The sequence below is a fragment of the Megascapheus bottae genome, chromosome 17, assembly GCF_031878675.1.
Source record: "Megascapheus bottae isolate mThoBot1 chromosome 17, mThoBot2.hap1, whole genome shotgun sequence".
NCBI classification, from domain to species: Eukaryota; Metazoa; Chordata; class Mammalia; order Rodentia; family Geomyidae; genus Megascapheus; species Megascapheus bottae.
Window position 1 is genome coordinate 49,069,294 of NC_143525.1, and position 24,795 is coordinate 49,094,088.

The 24,795-nt window shown below is 55.4% G+C and overlaps 1 protein-coding gene across 1 annotated transcript in view; it reads right to left on the reverse strand.

Moving 5' to 3' along the window:
• The window catches only part of Dnah17 (dynein axonemal heavy chain 17), a 284,886-nt gene extending 270,076 nt beyond the window's left edge, over positions 1–14,810 (reverse strand). The window contains exons 1-16 of the mRNA XM_090351293.1: positions 14,738–14,810; positions 13,391–13,754; positions 12,422–12,615; positions 11,576–11,768; positions 11,350–11,449; positions 11,171–11,256; positions 10,960–11,085; positions 10,013–10,165; positions 9,785–9,871; positions 8,596–8,763; positions 8,162–8,278; positions 5,314–5,579; positions 4,869–5,064; positions 3,169–3,315; positions 1,950–2,058; positions 1,079–1,182 (exon numbers count right to left, since the gene is read on the reverse strand). Of these exons, the coding sequence (XP_090207419.1) occupies positions 1,079–1,182; positions 1,950–2,058; positions 3,169–3,315; positions 4,869–5,064; positions 5,314–5,579; positions 8,162–8,278; positions 8,596–8,763; positions 9,785–9,871; positions 10,013–10,165; positions 10,960–11,085; positions 11,171–11,256; positions 11,350–11,449; positions 11,576–11,768; positions 12,422–12,615; positions 13,391–13,735 (2,391 nt within the window). The 5' untranslated portion in view covers positions 13,736–13,754; positions 14,738–14,810. The remainder of the gene's footprint in view (positions 1–1,078; positions 1,183–1,949; positions 2,059–3,168; positions 3,316–4,868; positions 5,065–5,313; positions 5,580–8,161; positions 8,279–8,595; positions 8,764–9,784; positions 9,872–10,012; positions 10,166–10,959; positions 11,086–11,170; positions 11,257–11,349; positions 11,450–11,575; positions 11,769–12,421; positions 12,616–13,390; positions 13,755–14,737) is intronic.
• Positions 14,811–24,795: the final 9,985 nt, after the last annotated feature.

Sequence of the window (24,795 nt, forward strand, 5' to 3'; positions counted from 1 at the left end):
GTGCTCAACCTACAATCCTAGCCACTCAGGAGGTGAGAATCCAGGTTCCCAACACATTCAAGAGGCAGAATGATTTAATAATCTTTTTTTTGTTTTTTTTTTTTTGCCAGTCCTGGGCTTGAGCTCAGGGCCTGAGCACTGTTCTTGGACTTTCTCAAGGCTAGAGCTCTAGCTCTTGAGCCTCAGCACCACTTCCGGCTTTTTTCTATGTATGTGGTACCAAGGAATTGAACCCGGGTCTTCGTGCATGCTAGGCAAGCACTTTAACCACTAGGCCAAACTCCCAGCCCCGATTTAATAATCTTAATATCCTGACAGAGAACTGGTTGAATCCCGGTCACTTTCAATACCTAACAGAGTTAGATGGCAGGCATTGCAAATTAATGACAGGGGAGATTTTTTGCTTTCAGTCAGTTGTGGGGCTTGAACTCTGGGCCTGGGTTCCGTCCCTGAGCTGCAGCTCAAGGCTTTCACCCTACCCCTTGAGTCACAGCACCACTTCCTGTTTTCTAGGGATTAACTGGAGATAAGAGTCTCATGGACTTTAGTGCCAGGGCTGGCTTTGGACTGTGGTCCTCAGATCTCAGTCTCCTAAGTAGGTGGGGATGGAACCCAGGACGTTGCACTTTCTAGGCAAGCGCTTTGCCACTGAGCTTTATCCCAGCCCGAGGGGGATTTTGAAAGACCTCTGGATGCACAGCTATAAGAGATTTTGCAAACTAGGGCTTCTGACCAGCCCTGGGAGAAGGGTTACCCCCCACCCATCAGTGTTCTAGGAGGAGCTTGAGTGCTTTTGTACTGAGCAACGAGCCTGTTTTCCCAGAGGGCTGAAACTCAGCCAGTCTCCTTCTGCAGACTGGTATAGACTGGCATAGACTGGCATGGGCCGGCATAGACCTGGCTCAGGTGAACAGAGCTGAATGAATTCCAGAGTGACTGGGCCCGTTCTGTCTCGAGACCCACACGACCCTGCTGTGCTGGCCCAGAGTGTTTGGTGATGGGCTCCCTGGGCCTCTTGTCAGGGGGCAACCCTGGGCCATGGACTCCTCCCTGGCTCCATCTCGTCCTGGATGCTCACCCTCATGGCCTGGATGATTCCTTCGACGTTTTGCTTGGCCCTTTGCAGCCTGTTCTCCAGGTTGTATAGAATCTCCCGCATATCTTGAATATACTGGAACACACCTGAAATAGACACGTGAAGGACTTTTCCTTAAGGACAACCGGCCGGCAGAGACTCCTCTTGGACTGGCTGAGTGCTCTCGACTGTGGGTCGGCCTAGAAAACACAACTCCTGCTCTAGAGACAAGGATGCACGGGGCCTCTGGCAGGCCTTCCTCCACCCCTGATGTGTGGATTGTTCATTCCTCTAAGGAACCCCCTCCGTCCCCGTGAGCCCTGAAGCTGTGATTTGTACATGGGGCTGTGCAGCCTGGGGTGGCCAGGTAAAGCCATGGGTGCCATGGGAAGGCTGGAGCTTTTACACAGAGACCCTGGTGGGTCACCTCCTTGAGACCGAGGGGCCAGCCGCATCCGAGGCTGAAAAGGGGCCAGTGACACACCAAAGGCCTCCGAGAGAAAGGAGCCACAGTGGAGTGTTCCCTGGGGCTTTGGGGGAGGTCTGGGCCCTTTTCTGGTCTGGCGTTGGGTGGAGGGGGATTTTTGTATTCTGCTTCCTCCTGTTTTTCCAGTGCCCGGCCAGAGCTGGCCGAGTCTAGCACTGACTCTGTGGACTCTGTGTGCACATTTGGTTAGGGAACAAGGAAGGCCACCGATGACACCTGCTTGGAACCAGTGCTGGTTGAGACATGGAGGACAAGGCCTTTCAGACTGGACAAGCAGTGTCCTTTGGCCAAGCAGGAGGCAGCAGTGGCCCCTCCAGGGATCTGAGGACGGGTACTGGTTACGCTGCAGGGCCCCCACCCTGGCTTAATGAAGGGAGCCTTCTATACCTTCACCATTCCAGAACAAGGTCGTTTCGGCACTTGACAATTTCACATCAATCTCTTCCAGTTCTGACTTTATGAGTGGAAACTCAACACTCATCACTGTTGTCTTTATCTGCAGAACAAAGGCCATGGCGTGAAGGCTTTGTCCCCGGTTCAGATTTGTACAGTATTAGGGTTGCTTGGTGGCTTGGCTTTCCATGACTGTGACCAAACACTCTGGGAGATCAGCTTCAAGAAGGAGAGGTTTATTTTTTATTTTACTTTGTTTTTTATGGGTCGTGGGGTTTGAACATGGCCTGGGCACTGTCCCTGAGCTCTTCAGCTCAAGGCTACCACCCTACCCTTGAGCCAAGCCCCAGTTTCCGTTTTCTAGAGGTGAATTGGAGATAAGAGTCTCAGGTCCTTTTGTGCCCTGGCTGGCTTTGAACCTTGACCCTCAGATCTCAGCCTTCTGAGTGGCTAGGATGACAGGCGAGAGCCACTGCGCCTGGCTAGAGAGGTTTATTTAGCTCCCAGTTTGGAGCATTTAGTCCCAGGCTGGCCCAGCTGCTTAGGGATCTGGGGTGAGGTAGAGCCTCATGGTGACAGAAAGCTGCTCAGGGAGAAGAAGGAAGGGGTCAGGGTCAGGATGCCACCCCCAAGAACACACCCCAAGTGCCTAATTTCCTTTTGCTAAGCCACACCCCCTAACGATTCCACCCTATAGCAGTTGAAGGTGTCAACTGTGACCCTGCTATTGTCCCACAGGCTAAGTTCTGAGCAGAGGCTGGGCACACTAAGTAACCACCCGACTCTGGATTACGGTGGCATCTGGGTTTTCCTTGCCAGGAAGGGGGAACTCTAGAAGGGACTGTCCCCCAAGCTGTCCACTGCAGCGGCTCATTTCTACCAGGTCTTCATTTCCATCAAGTCCTCTAGGCAAGGAGTTCTTGAGCCACAGAAGCTGAGGACGCACGGCTACCTCCAGGCAGTCCACCGGCCGCCTCCCCGCCGGGGCTGCAGGGCATTGGTGATCTATGCCTGGATTCCCTCCATGGAATGGCTTCACTCTGCCATCAGGAGGGTAATACACTCAGGACGGCCACCCATCCACACAGACTGTGTGGCCACGTCGAAGGCCAGCAGCAATGTCCTTCGTGGTTCCGGCCCTGCTGTGTCCTGCCAGAGAGCGGCTGGAAGCTCCCGTGGGCACTGAGCTCCCCTGGCCGCTAGCCACACTCACCTCGTTGTACCAGCCCACAATGAGCTCCAGGTTGCCCACAAACTTCCGGAAGGTTTCATTGTCTGAGAACAGACTCTCGGCGCTCACCGGGATGTCTTTCTGCTGCTGGAAGTTCAAGTACTTGACTTCTCTCAGGACAGCCACCAACTAAAGGGGAAATGAAGATCAGAGACGATGTTGGGAGGCAGGGGGGCAGCGGGGAGGGGCAGGACGCTGGCCTGAGGCCTTTCCCAGGCCGTGTGGCCACAGGGTCACTCTCCTCACTCCGCCCATCTATCCAGAACAGAATCACAGACGTGGCTATCACCCTGGGATGCGGTCATCGTCGCTGCTTCTCTCCGTCCACTCCTCTGAACCCGCGTCTGGGTCCTCCAGGATCTGGTCTTCCCTGTCCCTCTCCTCCTGCCTGACATGTGATCACATATTGCTTCTGTCCCTTCCTCTATTTCCCATTCCTGTCAAGGTCTCAGTAACCTCCGTCACATCACGGGACTGTCCCACAGGCCACACCCACCTCCTGGGCACAGGGCCCCTCCAAGGCACACGGGAAGTGCTCGGTAAATACTTGCTGCATGGGAGTTGGAAGGAAAGCTTCTAGGGGAAAGCCAGGCCTTTGGCTCCCCTGCCTTCCTGGAACCCCTTCCTGCCCGGGTGTGTGTGGCTTGGCCCCTCACTTGCTCTGCCTTCTGCCTTCCTTACACACTGGGGTCCAGCTGTGTGCACACCACCCACCACCCACTCCTCATTTCCGGCTTGCCCACCGTGGCCAACCAGAGAATACCAGGGACTTAGAGGACCCTTCGCTTGGACCCTAAGACCCCCAAAGGGGAACGAGACACAGGACGTGGCATGCTGCCCCTGGTTATGCCATGGCCCGGAACCTTCCTCTGAAGCCTCTGAGAATTGCGAAGGACAGGATGTGGACCCCATCTTGCCACAGAGCCAAAGACAACATTCGTAGCACAACCAGATCCCACCCAGCCACCCACGATGAACCAACAGTCCACGCCGCTGCCGGCTTACTTCTCACCTTGTCCCCCAATTCTATCTCTGCTTGAACCCAAGCTCCTGTCTGTACCCGAAGATGAGCTGAAGTGCTCAGTGCCCACCTCCTCGTGGAGTGGACGGCAGCGGGTGGCTCGGCCTGCCCTACGGGGCCCTGGGCTCCGGTGTCTGGACTAGAACTCAAGTGACAAGCCCATCTCTCCAGGTCCTGTAGAGGCCTGCCTGCCTGCCTGCCTGCCTGCCTGCCTGCCTGCCTGCCAGCCTGCCTGCCTGCCTGCCTGCCAGCCTGCCTGCCTGCCTGCCTGCCTGCCTGCCTGCCTGCCTGCCTGCCTGCCTGCCAGCCTGCCTGCCTGCCTGCCTGCCTTGCTTCCTTGCCTCCTTCCCTCCTCCTTTCCTGCCCCTCCTGCCCTTTTCCCTCCTTCCATCCCTCCTTCTTTCCTTCCCTATTTCCCTCTTTTCCTTTCTTGCTGCGCTAGTTTGGGAGTGGGGGCCTTGAACCTGGCATGCAGTCACTCTATCACCAAGCTACGCGCCAGCCCTGGCACTGTTTTCGAGGCTGCGGTTGAGGATTTCCTGGTGTACCTAAGACAGCAGGCACACTGCGGGCAGGGCATGTTTGCCTACGGTAGCCTTGGTGGGCCTGGGGCTTCTACCTCCCCAGGAGCCAGGAACCCCCCGGGTGGACGAGGACCCACCGCCTTGCTGAAGTTGACTTGGATGAGGCCTGTGGCGGCGTCCCGCTGGATCAGCGGCTGGCCCAGGTTGAAGTGGCAGTCCTGGTCCACCCCCTGCACCCACCGCTGGTAGATCTTCTCCCGGTAGCTTCTCAGCAACTCCATCATCTCATCGTACTTCTTGTAGGTCAGCTTGGCCTCCACGCTGGACATGACCCTGGACAGGACCCACGGGGGACCCAGGCTGAGCCCTGTCCTCCCGCTGAGTGCCCCTGACTGCTGCTGGCCTGCCGGGGGCGGGGAGTGCAGACCGGGTGGGCAGGCTGCCCTGTTTCTTCCAAGTCGAGGGGCTGAATATGGGAACGCAGCCCCCATTCCTTATTCTGTGTCACCCAGCCCCGGGCCGCCCCTCCTCCCCTCCGCCCTCCGCCCTCCTCGGTGGCCGGGGGGCCTGGCCGGGACTCACGGGTGATCAATGTGCTTCAGGTGCTTCATGGCCACCTCCAGCCTCTCCTGCAGCTCCAGGCTCCACTTGAGCTGCCCGGCCACGGGAGGCATGTTTTTGTGGATTGGGGGGATTTTGTTGTCTGCGGACGCTGCCATCTGGGCATCGTACATGAGCTTGGCGTTGTCCAGTTCCCCGTCGAACATTTCCAGCATGGTGGAGTATCTGGGCACCACGTCGGCGAGGATCAGGGGCCGCTCCAGGAGGCCCCCGCACATGTACAGGAGCTGGAGACGTGGAGGAAATGGGATGAGAGGCCCCTGCCTGCCCCGCCCCCAGGCCACCCACAGAGCAAGCACTGCTGAGCACCAGAGCCAAGGAGACAAGGAGTCCTGGAGAACCTCTCCCTGCATGGTGGGTGGTGGAATGGCCCCCTGTGACACCCAAGGCCCTCGTCCCCTGCCAGTAGGACCCGCTAGGACGCAGGTCCATGAGAATGGAGTCCTGGCTGAGAAGGAATCCTAAGGGAGGTGCCTACCACTCCGACAAATTCACTCAATGTCCCCAACTCTGCCACAGTCCCTTTGCACAGGAGGAACATTTCAGATAAGCCTCAAGTGCGGAAGGCAAACTGCCCCTCACATAGGCCTCCTTCTTGTCATTCTGCAGGAAACAGCCCCAGTCCTCCTGAACCTCCTCACCTCCTCCAAGGACAAAGGCTGGGGGCAAGGTCAACCAAGACGTACCTGTGACTGGAGACGGTTGTAACTCTGCACACTTGCCTCACCCCCTGCCCCCAAGGCTGCTAGAGCAGCCTTCCTCTGCCTGCTTCCTGTCTACCATGAGATGAGCAGACCCTCCACTCCACACTACGTCTTCCTGCCATGAAATTCTGCCACAGCCGCAGGGCAGACCAACAGAGACCAGGCACTTAAAACCTGGAGGTGAATGAGTCTGTCTCTTGGGTGTGTAGCAGAGTGGTGGGAAAAACTGGCCAGGCACAACGAAGGGGTTGGCTGCCATGGAGATCTGCCAGCTGTGGCCACAATCAGGCCAAACCCATTATCCTCTTCCCACTCCTCTTTGCCCCAATTCATTTGTGCTGGGTCTGGGGCTTGAACCTGGGCCTGGCTAGGATCCTTAAGTTTCTCTTGCTCAAGTCTAAGACTCTTCCACTTGAGCCACAGCTACACATCTGGCTCTTTGGGTGATTAATCGGAGATAAGAGTCTCAGGGACTTTCATGCCTGGACTGGCTTGGAGCTGTGATCCTCGGATCTCAGCCTCCTGAGTAGCTAGGATTCCGGGTGTGAGCCACTGGTCCGGGGCTTCCACATTAAAGGACTGAGCTGACTTAGGCCCTCTGCACCCCTGAGGCTTTGTTCATAGCCCAAGGGGGCTGCGTGCCAATGTCTCTGAGGAACCCACTTTATCTGCTAGCACCACTTCAGTGCCCAGGTACAGCTCAAAGGCTGCTGCCATGAGCCGGGCTGGGTCTGTGAACACACACGTTTCCTGGCTAGGGAGGCCGGGTCCCACAAGGACACCAGTGCTCAATAGAAGACTAGGGAGGATCAGCCAAGAAAGAAAACAGAAAGGAAAAAATGGGGCCAGGATGTGGCCTGGTGGTAGAGTGCTGGCCTCGCATGCATGAAGACCCAGGTTCGATTCCTTGGTACCACATACAAAGAAAAGCCACTTGGTGCTGTGGCTCAAGTGGTAGAGCTCTAGCCTTGAGAAAAATCCAAGGACAGTGCTCAGGCCCTGAGTTCAAGCCCAGGACTGGCAAAAAAAAAAAGAAAAAAATCAGCTGGCATGGGGAGGGAGGAAAGGGGAGGGAATAACATCTATGCAAGGAAGAGGACAAGGAAGAAGAGAAGGAGGTAGAAGAGGAAGAGGTGGAGAGGCGGAGGGAGGCCTCTGTGGCCAGGTGACGTGTGAGTCCCAGGGAAGACATGTGGACATCCCTGGGAGAGAGTCCCCAGAGAATGGTGACAACGGTTCTGGGCTTAGTCAACCTGAGTGAGGCTCCTGACCCGCCAAGGCCATCTGTGTGCGTCCTTGTAAAATCCTTGTATTCGCAAAGAGCCTGCCAGGTCAGCTGAGCAGGAGGCTCCGCCTGGACAGCTGACTGGGTTCCAGGCCCTGCACCTGCTCAAGCGGCCACTGGTCCGATTGGTTCCACAAGAATCCTGCAGGGCTGGATTCCATCCAGTACCCCTGCAGGCTCCTTGGCCTGTGACCTCACTCTTCTAGACGGTGGTAGAGGTGGACCCCAGCCTCTGCTCCCCTACAAGACCCTCCTGAGTGACCTCAGACCCCCCACCCCACCCCACCCCACGGCCCCAGGAAAGCCTGCTTCACTGTGCTCTAACAAGCATGGTCAAACAATTGCTCCTTAACCCCAGCAGGAGGCGCTGTGTTCATTTGTGTGTATCTGTGCCTGGAGCACAGATTGACCCAAGACTTAACTGATCATTATATGTGCACAAATGCTTGTGTGTGTGTGTGTGTGTGTGTGTGTGTGTGTGTGTGTGTGTGTGTTTTAAGAATTCCTCAAAAGCAAAAGAAGTCCCTGGCATTTGCTGAGGAGCAGGGAGATTTCTGGGTCCTCAGCTCAGCCCCAGAATGCCCAGCCCAGAGGGGTCACTTCCCTCCTGGGGTGCCCAGGTCACCCTAGGTGCCTCGATGGCCGAGGAGTCCCATCCACTGCTCAGAAAGCGGAAAGCTGGAGGTCTGTGCTCTGAGATCAGCCTATGCAGAAAAATTTGCTAGGCTCCATATCTCCACAGTAAACCAGCAAAAAGCAAGGCTGGAAGTGTGGCTCAAGGGTAGACCATCAGCCTAAGCAGGGCTCAGCATTAGCGTACCTTGGCAGAAGATTCGATGGAGTTGCAGTCATCAAAGCCTTGGCAGAAGATTGTGGCCAACCTCCTGTCCAGATCTTGAATTTTGGTCTCAAAATCAGCGTAATCATCATCAAAACTCTTAAAAAAAAAAAAAAAGGAAGTGGAGTGTCAGTCAGCCTGCCAAGCAGGGCTATGGTCCCCAGAAAGGCTCTGCTGGGCAGGGCTGGCAGCTCAGTCAACGCTATGGCTGTGAAGTAGCTCGGCAGTGGATTGCCTGCCCCCCATGCCAGGCAAAGCAAAGTGCAGAAACTGCTAAGAGAACGCTGGCATTGCTCTGGCAGGGCTCCGACTTTGGGCAGTCCTTATGAAGTCCCGTGAAGGAGTTTGGAGCGGGTGTACCCCACAGATTGGATATCTCCTGGCCCAGGTCCACCCACCCGTGCCCGGGGCCTCACCGAGTCTCCGGGATCCAGGGGATCGTATTTGCACTCAGCAAAAACCTTCACGAGCTCAAAGACTTCATCGTAAATCTGGGTCACCAGGTTTCCCAAGATGTTGCCCCGAACGCCACCCAGTTCGATCTTCTCCAGCTTCAGAAACTCAATGGCAGTTTTATAAAGTTCCTAGAGGGACGGGGAGAGGAGGTTAAACAAAAACAAACAATAGGGGCTAGGAGTGTGGCTTAGTGGTAGAGTGCTTGCCTAGCATGCACGAAGACCTGGGTTCGACTCCTTGGTACCACACACATAGAAAAAAAAAGCCAGAAGTGGTGCTGTCCCACTCAGGACAGCTCACCACTGTGCTGTGCTGTCACTGATGCCTTTCCTTATGTTCAGTCCCTGCCTCTTAGCTGGGGATGTGTGCGATGCACTCCCGTTTCTCAGCAAGGTCCCAAACACTCAACGTGCTGAGCAGGGAGCCGGGCTGTGCCGACAGCCAGCTGTCCCTGTGGAGCTGGCGGGGCTCCCTGGGTCCCTGGGTTTCCACTCCGAGGCTGGGATGGGGTCAGGTCAGCCCCAGGATCAAGGCTGACCAGGAACAAGCAAAGAAGTCACGCCACACACTCTACAGTCAGAGCTGGACAGCCAAGTCTCTGCTTTCCAGAAATGTCAACCTGATTCAGAGTCTCTAATCTAGGAGTCCATAGCTTCTTAGCCATGACCTTCTGCTTTCCTGGGCTAACACAGCTGGTTTAAATCCAGGAGCTCTGAGCAGCCCACAAGGTGTGGCAAGGCCCAGACTGAGTGTTGTCCCTGAGCTCTTGCTCAAAGCCAAGGCTCTGCCACTTTGAATCACAGCTCCACTTGCAGCTTTTTGCTGGGTAATTGGAGATCCTTAGATCTCAGCCTCCTGAGAAGCGAGGGCACTTGGCTGCTCTGGTTATTTTTGAGATTGGGATTTTGTTTTTTCTTGGGCCAGCCTGGATGACAATCCTATTTCCATGTCCCACTGTAGCTGAGACAGATGCACACCACCACACCTGGCCTTTTTCTCGTTGGGGAAGGGGTGACCTTGAGCCCCCACCATCCTCCCCATCTCAGCCTCCCGACAAGGATGACAGCATGAGGCGCTGCACCCAGCTCCTGGGAGGTTCTAGAGAGGCAGTCTGGAAAGGTGGTGAAGATGCACAAGATTGGGTTTTACCTCAATGGTCTGGACGCGGTGGAAGAAGGAATTCATTCTGGCAAATGCAAGTGAAGAAGGGAATTCCCACAGCACAGGCGGTTTGTTCTTTTGGGGGGAGTGGAGGAGAGACAGAGAGGAAGAGAGATTGGATTATGCATGCTTTGGACAGCCCCACCTGTCTATCCAGGCGTTGTCCTTTCCACCAGGGCTCTGGGGGGGCTCTGCGGGGCCCTGTGGCTCGAGTACCTTGAAGAAGAGCTTCATGTTATTGCAGCAGAAGTCGTAGGAGCGGAAGAGCTCCCTTAGCACGTTCACCGACAGCGTGATGCCGACCATCACCTCCTCGATCTCCCCCTGCAGGCCTTTCAGCACCTCATCGGGGCTCAGGAAGTTCCTTGTCTGGACACAGGAGAAGCCAGGGGCCATCCTGAGCTGTTCCCAGACGCCTCGCTGGGGGGGGTGTGAGAAGAGGCCTGGCCTGGGGCACCCAGGCTCTGCATCCTGGCACACAGGACCCGTCCCCGAGCCCATGGCCAGCCTGGATCCCAATGCTATGCTATGTGGGAGCTCAGCAGCGTATCCCCAGCCCCTCACCCTGCCTTGGTGGGAGCAGAACGCACAGTGCCCTCTGCCCTGCTGGTGGCCAGAAGCATATTTGCGTTTTTTCCTATTTTTGTTTTTTTGTTGCCTGTAGGCCTGGGTGCTGTCTCTGAGCTTTTCTGCTCAAGGCTTGAGTCACAGCTCCACGTCTGTTTCATTAGAGATAACAGTCTTACGGACTTTTCGCCCAGGGCTTTGAACCGTGATTCTCAGATCTCAGCCTCCTGAGGAGCTAGGGTTCCAGGCGTGAGCCGCCAGCACCGATACAAGCTCGGCTTTTGTGTCACAAGATGGGGGCTATGCTGTGAAATAAGCTGCAGGAGGGTGGCTCGCTGCCGCACCAGCCGCACCCCACAAGGTGCTTGACTAAGTCCTGGGGTACTGGGGCTCCCAGAGAATTTCCTCCACTGTCTTCCCTTTCCTTTCCTCCTCCCTCCATCGAGGCAGATTGGGCAGGCTTATAAGGACCAGCCACCAGGAGGACTGGACTGGACCGTGCTCTGCCCCTCCCCCCAGGGATGGAGGGTGTGGAGGGCTGGGGTGGGGCCCTGGGGGTGGGATGTGGAGGGGCGGGGAGGGGCGGGCCCAGTCACCATCTCGATGAGCTGGTTGCAGAACTCCTGCAGGATGACGATGACCCTGGAGGGCGTGTTGTAGTGCTCCGAGGTGGCCCAGATGAAGCCGATGGTGTTCAGCACCTTGGCGATGTGGGTGGGGAGCTGCGGAGAGGACGGGCGGGGCTTTGTCCAGGGTCCCCAGGCCCTCGCCACCAGCTCCCCCCACCGCGTGGTGTCCCCCACGCACCAAGCTGAAGTCGGCCTGCTCCATCTCCTCCAGAGAGATGCGCAGGGGCTTCAGATAGAGGACGATGTCATTGGCCTCCTTCAGCCCTGCACGGGAGACGCACCCGTCCCGTCAGAGAGCCACTCCCCCCACCCCGTCCCCCGCAGCCTCACTGCGGCTCCTGGAGCTCCCGAGCTCACCCTCGGTGACGTTCAGGTAGACATTTTGCAGTGCCGGCCAGTAGCAGCTTTTGGCTTTTTCCAGGATCTCAACGATCTTGTTCACTTTGGGTCTGTTTAGCTGAGGAGAGGAGAAGGCTGGCTTGTCTGCATAACTCTCAAGGCTTCCTCTAAGGTCGTGTGGCCAACTGAGCCCCCCGTTCCCCCTCCGCCCCATCCCCTCCCCTCCTCCCCTTCCCCCAACCACCTGCTCGTGGATGCACTGCAGGTTCATCAGGCGGGCATCCCAGAAGTCGAACTCCACCCGGGGCAGGGGGTGCAGCCCGTCCAGCAGGGCCTGGGCCGAGTCCTTGCTCATGATGTCCCGGATCTGGTGGGACCAGTCAATGATGATGGTTTCGATGGCGTGCAGGAGCGAGTTGTCCAGGGTCGAGGGGATCCTGCCATGGACAAGGTCGGGACCAGGCTGTCTTGGTCAGATGCTCGTGGGTGTCCCGAGGGGGCGGGGGGGTTCCCTGTCCCTTCCCCCAGCAGCCTGGTGCCAATGCCCAAGCATCAGCAGCGGGCCCAGGCTTGTTCCAGTGGGCCTGGGGGAAGGCAGGACTTCCGAAGTCCCCAGCAAGTGAGAAGGCACATGGGGAGGAGGGAGGGAGGACCAGGAGTCCAGAAGAAGCCCTACAACGGCTCCCCCTGCCCATTCTCACCAGGGCTGCCATGTGCAAGCATGGTGGGCCTCCAGCTCCAGGGAGGGGCCTGTCTGCAGGGATGCAGGCCACGCCCCAGGCCACGCCCTAGGACAACAGACCCCAGGGCCTCGTGTACCTAGGCAGGCACCGCAGGGCGGCTTAAGACCCCACGAGGGCCACAGCCTCCGCCTGCACCACATGTGCGTGCCATTTCTGGGCTGCGCCAATGTGTGTTCCCTCTCTTCATGCAGAGCTAGGATTCTAGGGGGTGCTGTACCCCTCTTTTCCTCCCCTTATCCATCTACTCCAGTCCCAGCAGCCCAGCAACATGCTGTGCACGCAAGCACTTTATTAGCTCTAGCACACAGGACCAGGGACTGCAGGGAGCTGTGGCCTCCCCTTCCCACCTCTCCATGGAGTCCAGCGTGCCGTCCAGGCTCTCCAGGTGCTCCGGGGTGGGAAGCAGGGTTTTCCCCTTGATCTTCCCGCTCATCACAAACATCTCATTCTTCAGCTTGTGCACCTGCTTCACGATGTCCTCCGAGACCACCTGGGGCCAGCCTTCCATGTTCTCTTTCTGGTTTAGCAGAGCATAGAGGACCTGTAAAGGGACACACAGTTGCAGCAGGGCAGGGCCTTCTCCATGCCCGTGGCTCCGGGCCTCTCCAGGGAGCCAGAAGGTCTCGGTGTCCCCAGACACCGAGGTGTTTGGATCACAGGTCCCCGTCTTTCCATGCCAGGTTGGTCTGCAGAAAGGAAGATCCTCCATCTTGAATGGCAATGCCTGTATGGAGCTGAATGCATGGGCTGTGAGCTGCCCACAGCTGTGATGACAAACCCAGGCCCACGTCAGCAGGCCGGTCCTCACCCAGCTGGCCGTATGTCCTCCAAAGAAGAGGAGGGTACGCCGGGGGCTGGGTGACTGCCTCCCCTGTGTCCGAGATCCAGAGGATAGGGGTTCAAAGCCAGCCTGAGCAGAAACATCCATGAGACTTCCTCTCCAAAACAATCAGCAAAAAGCTGGAAGTGGAGGCATGGCTCAGGTGACAGAGCTCCAGCCATGAGCTAAAAGCTGGGTGAGGATGTGAGTTACACATGTGTACACACACACACACGTCAAGCAAGGAGAGAGACTTCAGAGGAAACAGCCCACGGCACACGCGGGGAGCTCCAAGTGCCCCTGCTCCACTTCAGAGGGGGCAGGACAGCAGCAGAGGGGAAAGGCCACCTGTTTGCCCTCTGCCTGGCCGGGCCCCAGCCCCAGAGGGTCCCGGGAGGCTGGGCTGCAGCCTTTCCAGCAGGAGACGGAGGCCCTGGGCCCAGAACCTCAACAGCCCCCAGAGCTCTGGGCCTGGCGGGCAGGGCTCAGCACGCACCTCCTCCACCACTGCGATGAGCTGGTCCACCGGCGCGGGGCTGAGGTCTCCGTACAGGAGGTTGGTCTTGTAGTTCTCCTTGTTGACGTTCTCCCGCACGGTCTTGAGGAAGTAGCTGCCCTTGGACTTGAGGGTCTCGGGGAAGCCGAGGCTGGGCACAATCATGCCGGCGGGGTTGAGTGTCAGCAGCAGCAGGGGGATGTCCGCCTTGTCGAAGAATTCCATGAACATAGCCACGTTCTCCTCGGCCCCAACCAGTTTGGCCCATTTGTCTGGCTTGAACTTGAGGAGCATGGACGCGATGTTCTCCAAGTACTGGATTCGGACGTCGTTCATGAACGCCATCCCGACGCCCCTCGGGAATCTGTCCCAAGCAAGCAAGGGGGTGAGGGTTGTGCTTGGCTGCCGGTGGGCTGGGCACGGAAGGGAGGTGAGGGGCCAGGCATGCGCCTGGGCTGGACCTGTCCGCCTGCCCGGCTGTGGGTCCACACTGAGCTGAGCTGTGTGCTTGTGGTCCTTGGGACCATAAACTAACATAAACTAACGGGATGCCAGGGATCCAAAGAGCTGGTAAGCCCTGCCAGGCCCTGTGGAGACCTGGGCTGGGAGGAGGCAAAAGGAGGGGACAGAGGAGCACGTGGAAGGGTTCAGGTAATAGAAGATGCCAGGCATGGTGGGTCAGGTCTGCCGTCCTCGCTACTTGGGAGGCAGAGAGCAGGAGGATCAGACTGTACTTCAAAGCCAGCCTGAGCAAAAAGTCCACGAGACCTCACCCCAACCAAGAAAAACGTGAGCAAGGTCACCCAAGCCTGACATCCAAGCTACACAGAAACAGTAAATAGGAGGACTGTAGTTCCGGCTGCCTGAGCCTAAGCCAGAGGTCTAAATAACCAAAGTGAAAAGCAAGAATGGCATCTGAAACTTCCTTCCTAAGCCTTGTTTTGTGGGTATCTGAAGGCCCCGGCCCCCGCCCCCCTGCATCTCTTCTTCTCATCTCCACTTCCTGCTCTGCCATGTACTGGGCACCAGCTAAGAACCGGCTGTCAGTGATATGGTGTCCCCTGCATGTCTCTAGTGGGAGCTGAGGAGGGTCTCTGAAGGTGGGGGGTCCCTGAACCCAGTCCGCAGATAGGGGGGGCACACAGAGGAAGCCAATGGCGGAGGCAGGGCTTGCTCAGGCGTAGCTGCAGTGGGGCACTGGCAGCTGAACGAGGGCTCGGCCACCAGCCGGGCCCAGGCTGACCAGCTCCGAGGGTCCACGCCCAGCAGTGCGGTCAGCTGGGCACCGGGGCAGCTCCCACTCCACTCCCAGGCCCCCTTGTCTCTCCGGCCCACCACACCACTTACAGGCGCTCACCAGCACCACACCAATTCCTGGTCTGGTCACGAGTGGGGTGAGCTCTCTCCCAAGGCAGAGAAGAAAATGGCTGCCAAGCCTCGAGAGCTCCAACTGCCACAGAACTCTGGAAGGGTTCTGAGACTCCTAGAACTTTCTCCTCGGGACCCAAGTAGCCAGTGGTGAATGTGCATGATCCACCCAAGGTCCACAGCAGGGGGACTGTGAGGCCCCATTGTTCAAGCTGAGCTGAACTCACGTCGTCTCATAACGGGAGCTTTTCGTCCCCCTGTATCCCGTGGGATGAGAGATGTGTGGGGTGTCGCAGCTATTGTCTTAACAAGTGCCTCTGTGTGGCCTCATCCACGTGTCCTTTCCTTCTTTGCCTTCTTCTGGAGTAGATGGATTTTTTTTTGTGGCATTGGGATTTAAACTCAGGGTATGGCTTGCCGGTGCTCTACCACGTGTGCCAGGCCTCCAGATCAGCTTTCCTGGGTAACTTCTAGAATAGAGTCTCATGGACTTTTCTGCCGAGGCTGACTTCAAACTATGATTCTCAGGTCTCAGTCTCCTGAGTAGCTGATTAAAGATATGAGCTACCAACACCTCATTTAAACCATTTTTGTCTCATATTCCAAGAATTAATTAGCGTGGCTTTAATGCACTGTTATTTTTATGCTCCACATCGGTCCTGGCTCACCACAGCTGAGACAGTAATTGCTTCAGCTCTTCCTGGACCAGGAGAGAACAACAGAACACTCTGGTTTCCGTGTACATTGTATCATATTGAAATGCCACTTCTGTCTATAAATTTCAGCCGTAGAGAATTGTTGTCAGCGACATGGCCCAGCAGCTGGCCGTCACGCTGACTTTCACGAGCCCTGCCCCCACCGCCCCTCTTCCTTCTCTGTCTGCACTGGAGTTCCACCAGACTCAGCTGTTTTGTACCAGTCTTACTGGTTCTCCTCTGTCATCTAGAGCCAGGCAAGGACGTGTGTTGTCTCCACTGCTCTTCATCCTTGTGCTAGAGTTTCTAGCTGAGAAAATGGCCAAAGAAAGGACAATAAGGAGAATATAAATTGGAAACGAAGTAGAGCTCCATCGACTGTAATTCTAGCTACTCCAGAGGCCGAGATCTGAGGATTACAGTTCCAAGCCAGCCAGGATAGCTAAGTCCAAGAGACTCTTATCTCCATTACTACTGGAAAAAGCCAGAAGTGGTGTGGTGGCTCAAGGGGTAGAGTGCTAGCCTTGAGCAAAAGGACTTTAGGGACAATGCCTAAGCCCAGAGTTCAAGGACCAAGATCAACAATAAAATAAAATGAAGTATAACTGTACTCATGATGACATGATCTGGTGCATAGAAAATCCTAAGAATACAAAGTTCTTGTGATATACCTAAGGAAAAAGTTCAGCAAGTTTACAGGTTATAAAAGCTTGCCTAGGTTGTGCTCAAACTCCCGTGTTCAAGTAGTCTTTCTGCATTAGTTTCCCAAGTAGCAGAAACTACAGGTTTGTGCCACCATGCCCAGCCAGGATACAAGATCAGTCTTTAAAAAACCAACTGAATCTGCGCATGGTGGCTCACGCTTGTAATCCTAGCTATCAGGAGGCTGAGATCTGAGGACCACTGTTCAAAGCCAGCCCGGGCCCTAAAGTCCATGAGACACTTAGCTCTAATTAACCTCCAGAAAAACGGAAACCGGGCTGTGGCTCAAGGGATAGGGTGGTAGCCTTGAGCTGAAGAGCTCAGGGACAGTGCCCAGGCCAAGTTCAAGCCCCCTGAGCGACACATACACCCCCCTCCCCCCACACACTCATCAACTATATTTCTCTACACCAGCAATAAACACCTTTCTGGATTCAGAAAGCAGTCCCCCTCTGGTTTCCTCTTTGTCCAAGGATCATTTCCTAGGAGGAGAAATGGAACATGTTTTTTCAGGGAAGGGGGCAGGGAAGGGTAAATACAGTCATAATATATGAAAATGGAACCAGGTTACTTGAGGGTACAGGTGGAGTTGGGACAGATGGGGAAGAATGATAAAAAGAGTGGCATTGATCCAGATGCATTGTACTCATAAACTGACAGGTTGAATTGAAACACCTTTATACCACTGATTAAAGAGGAGGTAGGAAAGTTTATGAGGCTCTTATCTCCAGTTAATCACACACAAAAAGCTGGAAGTGAAGCTGTGCTCAAGCAGTAGAAAACTAGCTGTAGAGAAGGAGGGAAAAGACCTTGGAAGGAAATGTAGCTTTCCTGATTGCTTGACACTTCTATGCACACTCCACTGGCCTATGCCTGGGGACATGGTAACAGCTGGCCGCACAGGAAGCTGGGAAATGTAATTTCTACATGACCTACACGTGGTTGCTTATCTATGATTCTGTGGAACGTTGTCATTTCTATCACACGGCCTGGATCCACTTGAAGCTCCCGTGGGTCCCCTAAGCCTGTTATTTTCAGACCCAATGTCTCCCTCCCTTCCCAGCCACCATTCTTGGCTTTCCTCCAGGGCTCCCAGGTTCATTTATCGACCCTCCAGCGGCTCACGTGTCCAGCCTGTAGCTTACTGTCTCAAGATAAATCACATTTACTCTCAGTGGACCCCGTGGGGCCTGCCCCGTATTACTCTGCCCTGTGCTCTGGCCACATCGGCCTTCTTCCAACTCCATGATAGAGCCTTGCCATCAGGCCTAGAATCCTGCGCGTATACACACACACACACACACACACACACACACACACACACACACACACACACACAGGACAAGCAGCTGCGCGTGGCTCCCCCGCCGCCCCCTCTTAGCCCTCTTGCTGTCGTGTGCCTGCTAACACCACTGCAGCTGCAACCAGCCAGGCCCACAACTGGCCCCAGTTGCTTGCCTGCCTCCTGTGGATGCCCCTCCCCTACACGCGTGGACAATCTAGGACCTGGCACCATGCCTCCCCCACCGCGGGCTCCCGACCAATGTCACTGAACTGTCAAAGGCTCTGCTCTCAGAGCCTGGCTCCAAGGTCTTGCTCTAAGGAGGCAGCTGGGCACGGACTGTGCTGTGGAAGATGTCACCGCACCCTGCCCGCAGGTGGAGAAGGTGGACATGACCCATTTCCCAGGGCTTCCCACTTTCCACACCAACCCTGAAGCAACGCCCAACGTGAGGAAGAGGCTGGAGCAGCATGGGCAGAATGGGGAAGGAAGGGGCAGCGGGTGGGCAGCTCCTAGCCGGAGCCAGGAGTAACAGCAGCAAGAAACCATTCGCAGCCAGGCACGGTGGCTCACGCCTGTCACCCTAGCTACTCAGGGGGCTGAGATCTGAGGATTGTGGTTCAAAGCCAGCCAGGGCACTAAAGACCTTGAGACTCTTATCTCTAATGAATCACTAGAAAACTGGAAGTGGAGCCATGGCGCAGGGGTAGGGTGGAAGCCTTGAGCTGACGAGCTCAGAGACATTGCCCAGGCCCAGAGTTCAAACCCCACAACCGACAAAAAAAAAAAAAGAAAAAGAACTCATTGGCCTATTTTCTCTGCTCCTACTGGTCACAGACACATGACAGGCAGGACAGCTGCCAGGGCCCCTCCATCTGCGCCATGCTCTCCCTCCCTGCAGAATCCCTTTCGTGGAAGGCTAGTCCCATGGACGACATTGCCTGTCATTAAATGAGATCGCAGGGCAATTTTCCCCACTGAGGAGCCTTTCAGCCAGCGGCAGCGAGGCCATCTGGGGCTCTCGGGTCCCTGCATCGGCCCCATGCCAAGGAGCCAAAGCAGAGGTTTGGGCAGAAGGAAATGGGCTGAGCCCAGAGCAGCCCGAGCCCTGAGCGGCCAGGCCAGCCCAGCACCTCTGTGAGCAGGGCACTGTGGGCAGGAGGAGCCTCCACTGTCCCAAGTCAGAGCCCAGCAGCCACCTGGGACCTTTCCTCCTTTGCGGGGGGGGGGGAGAGGGGGGGAGAGGGGGGGGTCTCTGCATGTGAACTCAGAGAAATGCTATAGTCCTGGCCACGGGGTGAGAAGACAGCCATTCACTAGAAGGACTTCCGAAGGGGCTGTGTGTGGCTGTGACAGGTGCTGAGGAGAAATAGACATATTGACAAAAGGCAGAGAGAGGGGAAGAGCCTGGCTGGCCAGAGGTGGACAGCCCGGGAGTGGGTGAGAGGCACCACATGCTGGGAAATCACTATGAAGACAAGTAGGACTTGACTCTGACAAATCCCTCCAGCGCCCAGCTGGGTGCACACCACAGACTGCTGAGGGACCCGTAGAGTGTGGCGCAGTTGTCACCAAAGGTGTTGAATGGGCTCCTTCATGGTGGATCTCCCCAGAGAGCCAGGCCTTGGCACGCTCTGAATCCTCCCAGGAAAGGCCTGGTCCTGCTCCTGTGGCCTGACCCATGTGGCCAGTTCTCCTCCTCTTCCCCTTCCTCCCCCTCCTTCTGCTGCCCCCGCACCCCGCCATATCTGCCATTGACATGACGAGTCCTTGCACACCTCACACCTCGGGATAAGGCTGGGCTATTAAGAAACCAGTGTTTCTAGGCACCTATGTCCCATGCTTATAATTCTAGTCACTTGGGAGGCTGAGATCTGAGGATCTCAGCTCAAAGCCAGCGGGGGAGGAAAGACCATGAGACAGTTATCTCCAGTTACCCAGCAAAACCCTGGATGTAAGGATGGGACTCAAGTAGTAAATTGCCAGCCTTGAGCAAACACTAAGCCTGAGTTCAAGTGTCTGTACCAGTACATAAAAAATAATCCCTCTCTTTATTTTTAAAATAATGTCTATAATATCTCAAGCTGGCTGGAGAGGTATCTCAGCTGAAAACCTAGGGCTTCAAGTCAAGTCCATGCATGGAGGGGAGGGGGTGGGGAGAAAGGGACAGAGGGAGGAAGAGGGGAAGGGAGTGAAAGGGTGAGGGAAGGAGGGAGGGAGGAAGGGAAGGAGAGAAGGAGGGGGTTCAGGTGGCCTGAGGGCTTCTTAGCTTTGTTTGCAACATTAAATGAGCTTTGAAGGTAATGAGTCAGGGAAGACAAATTTGAACTGAGTCAGGAGATGAGATTTCCTGCTGTGGTCTGCCGCAGGCCTGTCTGTCTCTCACTCCACCCTGAAGACACTCATGACAGTGTGATGGCGTCTGGACACTGCCACTGTGGGGCCCCCTGCAGACTGAGGGCACTGCAGCCTCCCACTTTCCCCTCAGCGCCACAGGAATGGTGTGATCCAGGCTGGCAATTAGTTCAAGGCACCAGTCTGCCCACCGAGGCCTCTTTCCTCCAGGCCTGGGCTTAGAAATGCACTGCAGAGGCGCAAATTTCTCCTACCTTTGGTATCTTTCTTTGCTGGCTGCAGGGCAGATTAAGTGGGGGCAACCAACCAGGATTGAGGGGTCCCAGGATTTGGAATGCTCAGGTTAAAACCAAGGATGTCTCAGACAAACTGGGACAAGTTTAGTCAGGGGCCCTAAAGCTGTTGCGGGGTGGGGGGGGCAGTGCTCAGTGGAAAGAGGCCAGGAATGGGATGGGTGGCTGCTTTCTGGGGCCTGCCAGGAAAACAAACTCCTGCAAGTGCTTAGAGAGGGCAGGAGGGGAACTTCCGCAGACAAGACTTCCTCTAAAATCCCCAGAGCTTCCTTGACATGGGGCCCAGGGCCAGGCAGTCTGGGAGGCAGAGTCTGCCCTGACCTGGATGGGGTGGCAGAGTCCTGTGCACGCTGGTTGCACAGCTGGCTGGGGAGGGAGGTGGGGGGAGTGGCAGGTGAGCAGGGATGGGGCTGGGGAGGGAGAGGCCTGGGGTTGGATGGAGTCATGAGTGAGTTGAGGAAAAGCCACAAGGAAATGACAGGTACCTGCCCAGCTCCAAGTAGAATTCCAAGTGGGGTGAGCGTTACATAACACAGTTACCTGTGTCTTCAAATAAAACTGGGGGAACAAATCAGTTATTTCCTACGTGAAGGCATCTTTTAAAATATATTTTTAAACGGTTACAGCCATTTATATAAAATATCATGAATAGGCGAAGGCATGGAGAGACTGGTGGTTGTTAGGGGAAGGGAGGGGAGGGGTGGGAGAAGAGAAAGGAGGCAAGGTGGGAGGAGAGAGACCGGGAAGTAGAGGGAAGGGGAGGGAGAGCAAGGAGGGGAGAAGAGGGAAGGGGAGGGAGAGAGATGAGGGGAGGGAAGGGAAGAGGAGGGAGAGAGAGGAGGAGAGGGGAGAGGACTGTTTCATGAGTTCCCTTGGAGATGAGGAAGAGCTGACATTGGCAAAGGCTGCACCCCAGATACTCCTGAGAGACCCTTCAAGATGGCCCAAAGAGTCTGCTTTCCATCACACAAGTCTGTAAATGAAGAGGACAAGCTCCTTGGGAAGGGGGCTTAAGGGGCGCTATGCTGAGCCTTGTCTGTCCAGAGATGGACACCGCCCCCCCCAAACATGGAGGGAGAGTCTGTGATCACCCATACCCTGGGGCTGGGGGGTGGGGGCGGAGCTGCCCTGTTACCAGCAGACAGGACTGGAGCAGACACCCCCCCACACCATTTCTATGGCAGTCCAGGGGCTTGAACGCAGGGCCTGAGCTTTTTATGCTCAAGGCCAGTGTTCTACCACTTGAGCCGGTTTCTTGGAGATAAGCGTCTCATAGACTTTCCTGAAGCCCTACATCTCGGGAAGAACTAAAAGATGATCCTCAAGCTCTGTGACCAAAGTAAGCCACATTTTAATGTAACATTGGAGGCAAATCAAGGTGAATGCCAAGAATTCGCATCTAAACTACCCAGGTTTTACACTAGGCCAGCCATGCTGCCTGCTCTGGTGAGCCAGCTGGGACCAGGGCCAAAAGAAGAATCTAATCGGAGATTCTGATCCCCACACCCTACCGTTTCCTGCCAGAAAAACCCCACCTCACTCTAGCTCTGCTGGAGAAAAGGCCCTGTCAGGCAGAGAGGAAAAGCGAGCTCAGCATCCTGTAATCCTAGCTACTCAGGAGCTGAGGTTTAAGGATTATGGTGTGAAGCCAACCTGAGCAGGGCTATCCACGAGACTTTTATCTCAATTAATCACCAAAAAAGCAGAAGCAGCGCTGTGACTCAAGTGGTAGAACACTAGCCTTGAGCACAAAAGCCAGGGACAGTGTGCAGGCCCTGAGTTCAAAACTCAGGACTGGCACGCATGCACACACACACACACACACACACACACACACACACACACACACACACGCACACGCTCAATACGAGATGGTAACAGGAGAATCTTCCTAACCCCTCAAAGGGCCCCTGGGGAACCATGTGGTCCCGTGGAGAAGACTATGCAGGTCTTATCTGAACTCACCAGCAAGTGACTGTGATGGAGAGATGCAGAGCCTTCCGGAACCTTGGACCCACGGTCATTTTCAAGGGTGCAGGATAGTCCTTCCTGAACTGAGGGCTCAACTGTCCACCAGGGCGCAGAAATCCTGGTAGCTGTGGAAGGCAGTTCTCCATTTGCCCCTAGCCAGCGATGACCCTGTCCACTTTGTGAGTTCATGGGATTTTATGACATTTTCGCCCTAAAAGCCAACGAGCTCCTCTGGTTTTACCGCGCTCTTCAGAGGACCCTGTGGCCCGCCAGCCCTGTGAATCCAGCCTCTTTACGTTCTGTCCTTCCACTGGGTGTATGCCAAAGAGTACACTTTTGTTGCTGGAGACTTCTAATTGTAGCAAGATGGATGATTTCTCATCTGCCCGCCTTGTGCTGAGTTCACAGGACTCCAGGGCCTCGCTCAGCAGCTCCTACTGCGTTAACGGAGAACGAGGCACCTGAGAGCCTCCCTCCATCCCCCAGTTAGGTTTCATGGGCTATGGGCAGCGCTCTCCAGTCAGTCTTTCCATGTATATCTGGCTCTTCCTCCCATGTCCTCTGAGTTTCTTCTTGGCTATCACCCGTCAGTCCCCTACGACAAAGCAGAGCTGTTTTCCTGGCCCCCAACTGCACCCCTGCCCAAAAGAACTCTCTGTGCATGTCACCAGCTGGTCAAAAACGCTCTTTTGCGGACCTTCTTGTTTGTTCATTGAATAAGAAAAAAAAAATCCTGTTAAAGAATGTCCGAGGCACAGGTGACCCACACTTGTACACCTGTAATCCTAGCTACTCCGGAAGCTGAGATCTGAGGATCACGGCCAAAGTCCATGGAGTCTTGGCTTCAATAAAGCACCAAAAGGCCAGAAGTGGAGCTGTGGTTCAAGTATACAGCTCCACTTAGAAGCCATAAAGATAAGGGAAGCCCTGAGTTCAAGCCATAGTAACAACACAAGAAAGAGGAGGAGGAGGGGAGGGGAAAGAAAAGGAGGGGGAGGAGGAGGAAGGGGGGAGGGGTGCAAGACAGATTAATTCCCTGCCTTCCTCTGCAACCCTCTATTTAAAGATTCAACCCCACACCTAAGGGGCAAAGACTGGCTGCCTTACCCCCTTCTCCGCTTCAGTTCTCAGAGTATGCATCTCTACCTACCAGGTTGCTTATTTCTTATATTTATTTATTTTTTGTCTGTTATCCCCATAAGCCAAGAGCGCCTGGCACACAGCAATCAGGAGTAATCAGGAATTAATCAGCTCACACCCCTGAACTCATCGTCTCAGGACTGGCCTCGCTGGGCCTCTAAGCCAAGAACAAACAGCTGAGCTCGGAGAACCTGACTCAGCATGCTGTCTAGGTGTCCAGCCATTCTCTGGTAGTTCTTCTTTGTCCTAGTCTGCAAATGTAGGGGAGGGGCAGGCAGGTGTTGGGGGGGGTCCTGCTGGGTGGGGGCTGGCAAGGAAGGAGAATGAGAACAGATAAGGTTGAAGTTGATTTTGGCACGAAACCTGTTGGGATTGTTTTCAGAAGAGGAGAAGGAGGTAGGGGAGAGTGATGGGGAGGGCGCGTGGAGGGTGATGGGATTATCTAGTGAACATGTGTGGAAAGTCACAGGAAACCACCCCTATAAGAAATAGCATTCTTTTAAAAAGCACTGGATCCACGGTAGACTTAAAATGGAAAACAAGGTGCTTAACATGGATAGATGGAGACGCAAAGAACACTGGAAAGCTCTGAGGCGCAGGAAAAGGTCATTTCTAAGTCAAGAGACTGCAGGATGCAGCTGTGGAGGGGGGAGGGCATCCCGCAGGATAGGGGCAGGGCATCCACCCTGGCATCGCCTGCCTGGGGGAGTGTGGGGTGGTCACGACTGTGCCTTGACCTGTGTGCTGGCTAGATGTGGAGCACAAGGCATCTAGCTGCCTTCCTGGTGATTTCTCTGGTCCAGCATGCCCCTTAATGGAAGTCCAGTCCTCCATCCTCACAGCCCATCTACTTGCAGACTCTGTCATCAGTGGCTGTTTCAGCTTCCCGGTAAAATTCTGACGGATGGGGACTGTATTAGCTGGCCTGCTCAGAATATCAGGAAACCACCAGAGCCTCAAACTCTTCTTGACCTGAAGATAACTGCTTGCAGAAGCACACAGTGAAGAGGTAGCTGCATTCTCTATTTTCTCGGCCCCTGGCAGCTCAGTACAAGCTTAGACTTGTTCCCAGGACACATTTACTAGTCCATACAGCTGGCCATAAGACGGCCCTGGGCCCAGCAGGAGCCATGTTAAGATGCAGTGTGGCTGGAGACCCTGGGCCATTTCTTGCAGTTTGGGGAAAAGACACCAGTTGCAAGTAAAGTGAAAAGGCCCAGGCCAACCTTTCTCAAAAGACAAATGGCTTCCTATCACTGAAACACTGAAGAGATCAGGGTTGCAATTTGGCAATTGGGGCAATGCCAGCCAGGCCTGGCCCTGTGTGGTCCCATACATGCCTTCTCTTGTCTCCCGCTCCCCCCAACATGACACAGGCTTAACACCTAGCCCATCACCTATCTTCAGATCATTTGAGGCAATACCACAGCCTGGGAATTCTCCCATTTCCATGCCGTGGGATTTCAGGACATTTGTGGTCCCCCCCCCGCCCCAGGAAATGTTGGGTCCATGAATGTGTGCTCCAGAAAAGGCTCGAAGCCAGCACGTTCTCCTTCACAAACAGGCCACCCCTATCCTATGACCGGTGACATAGGATGG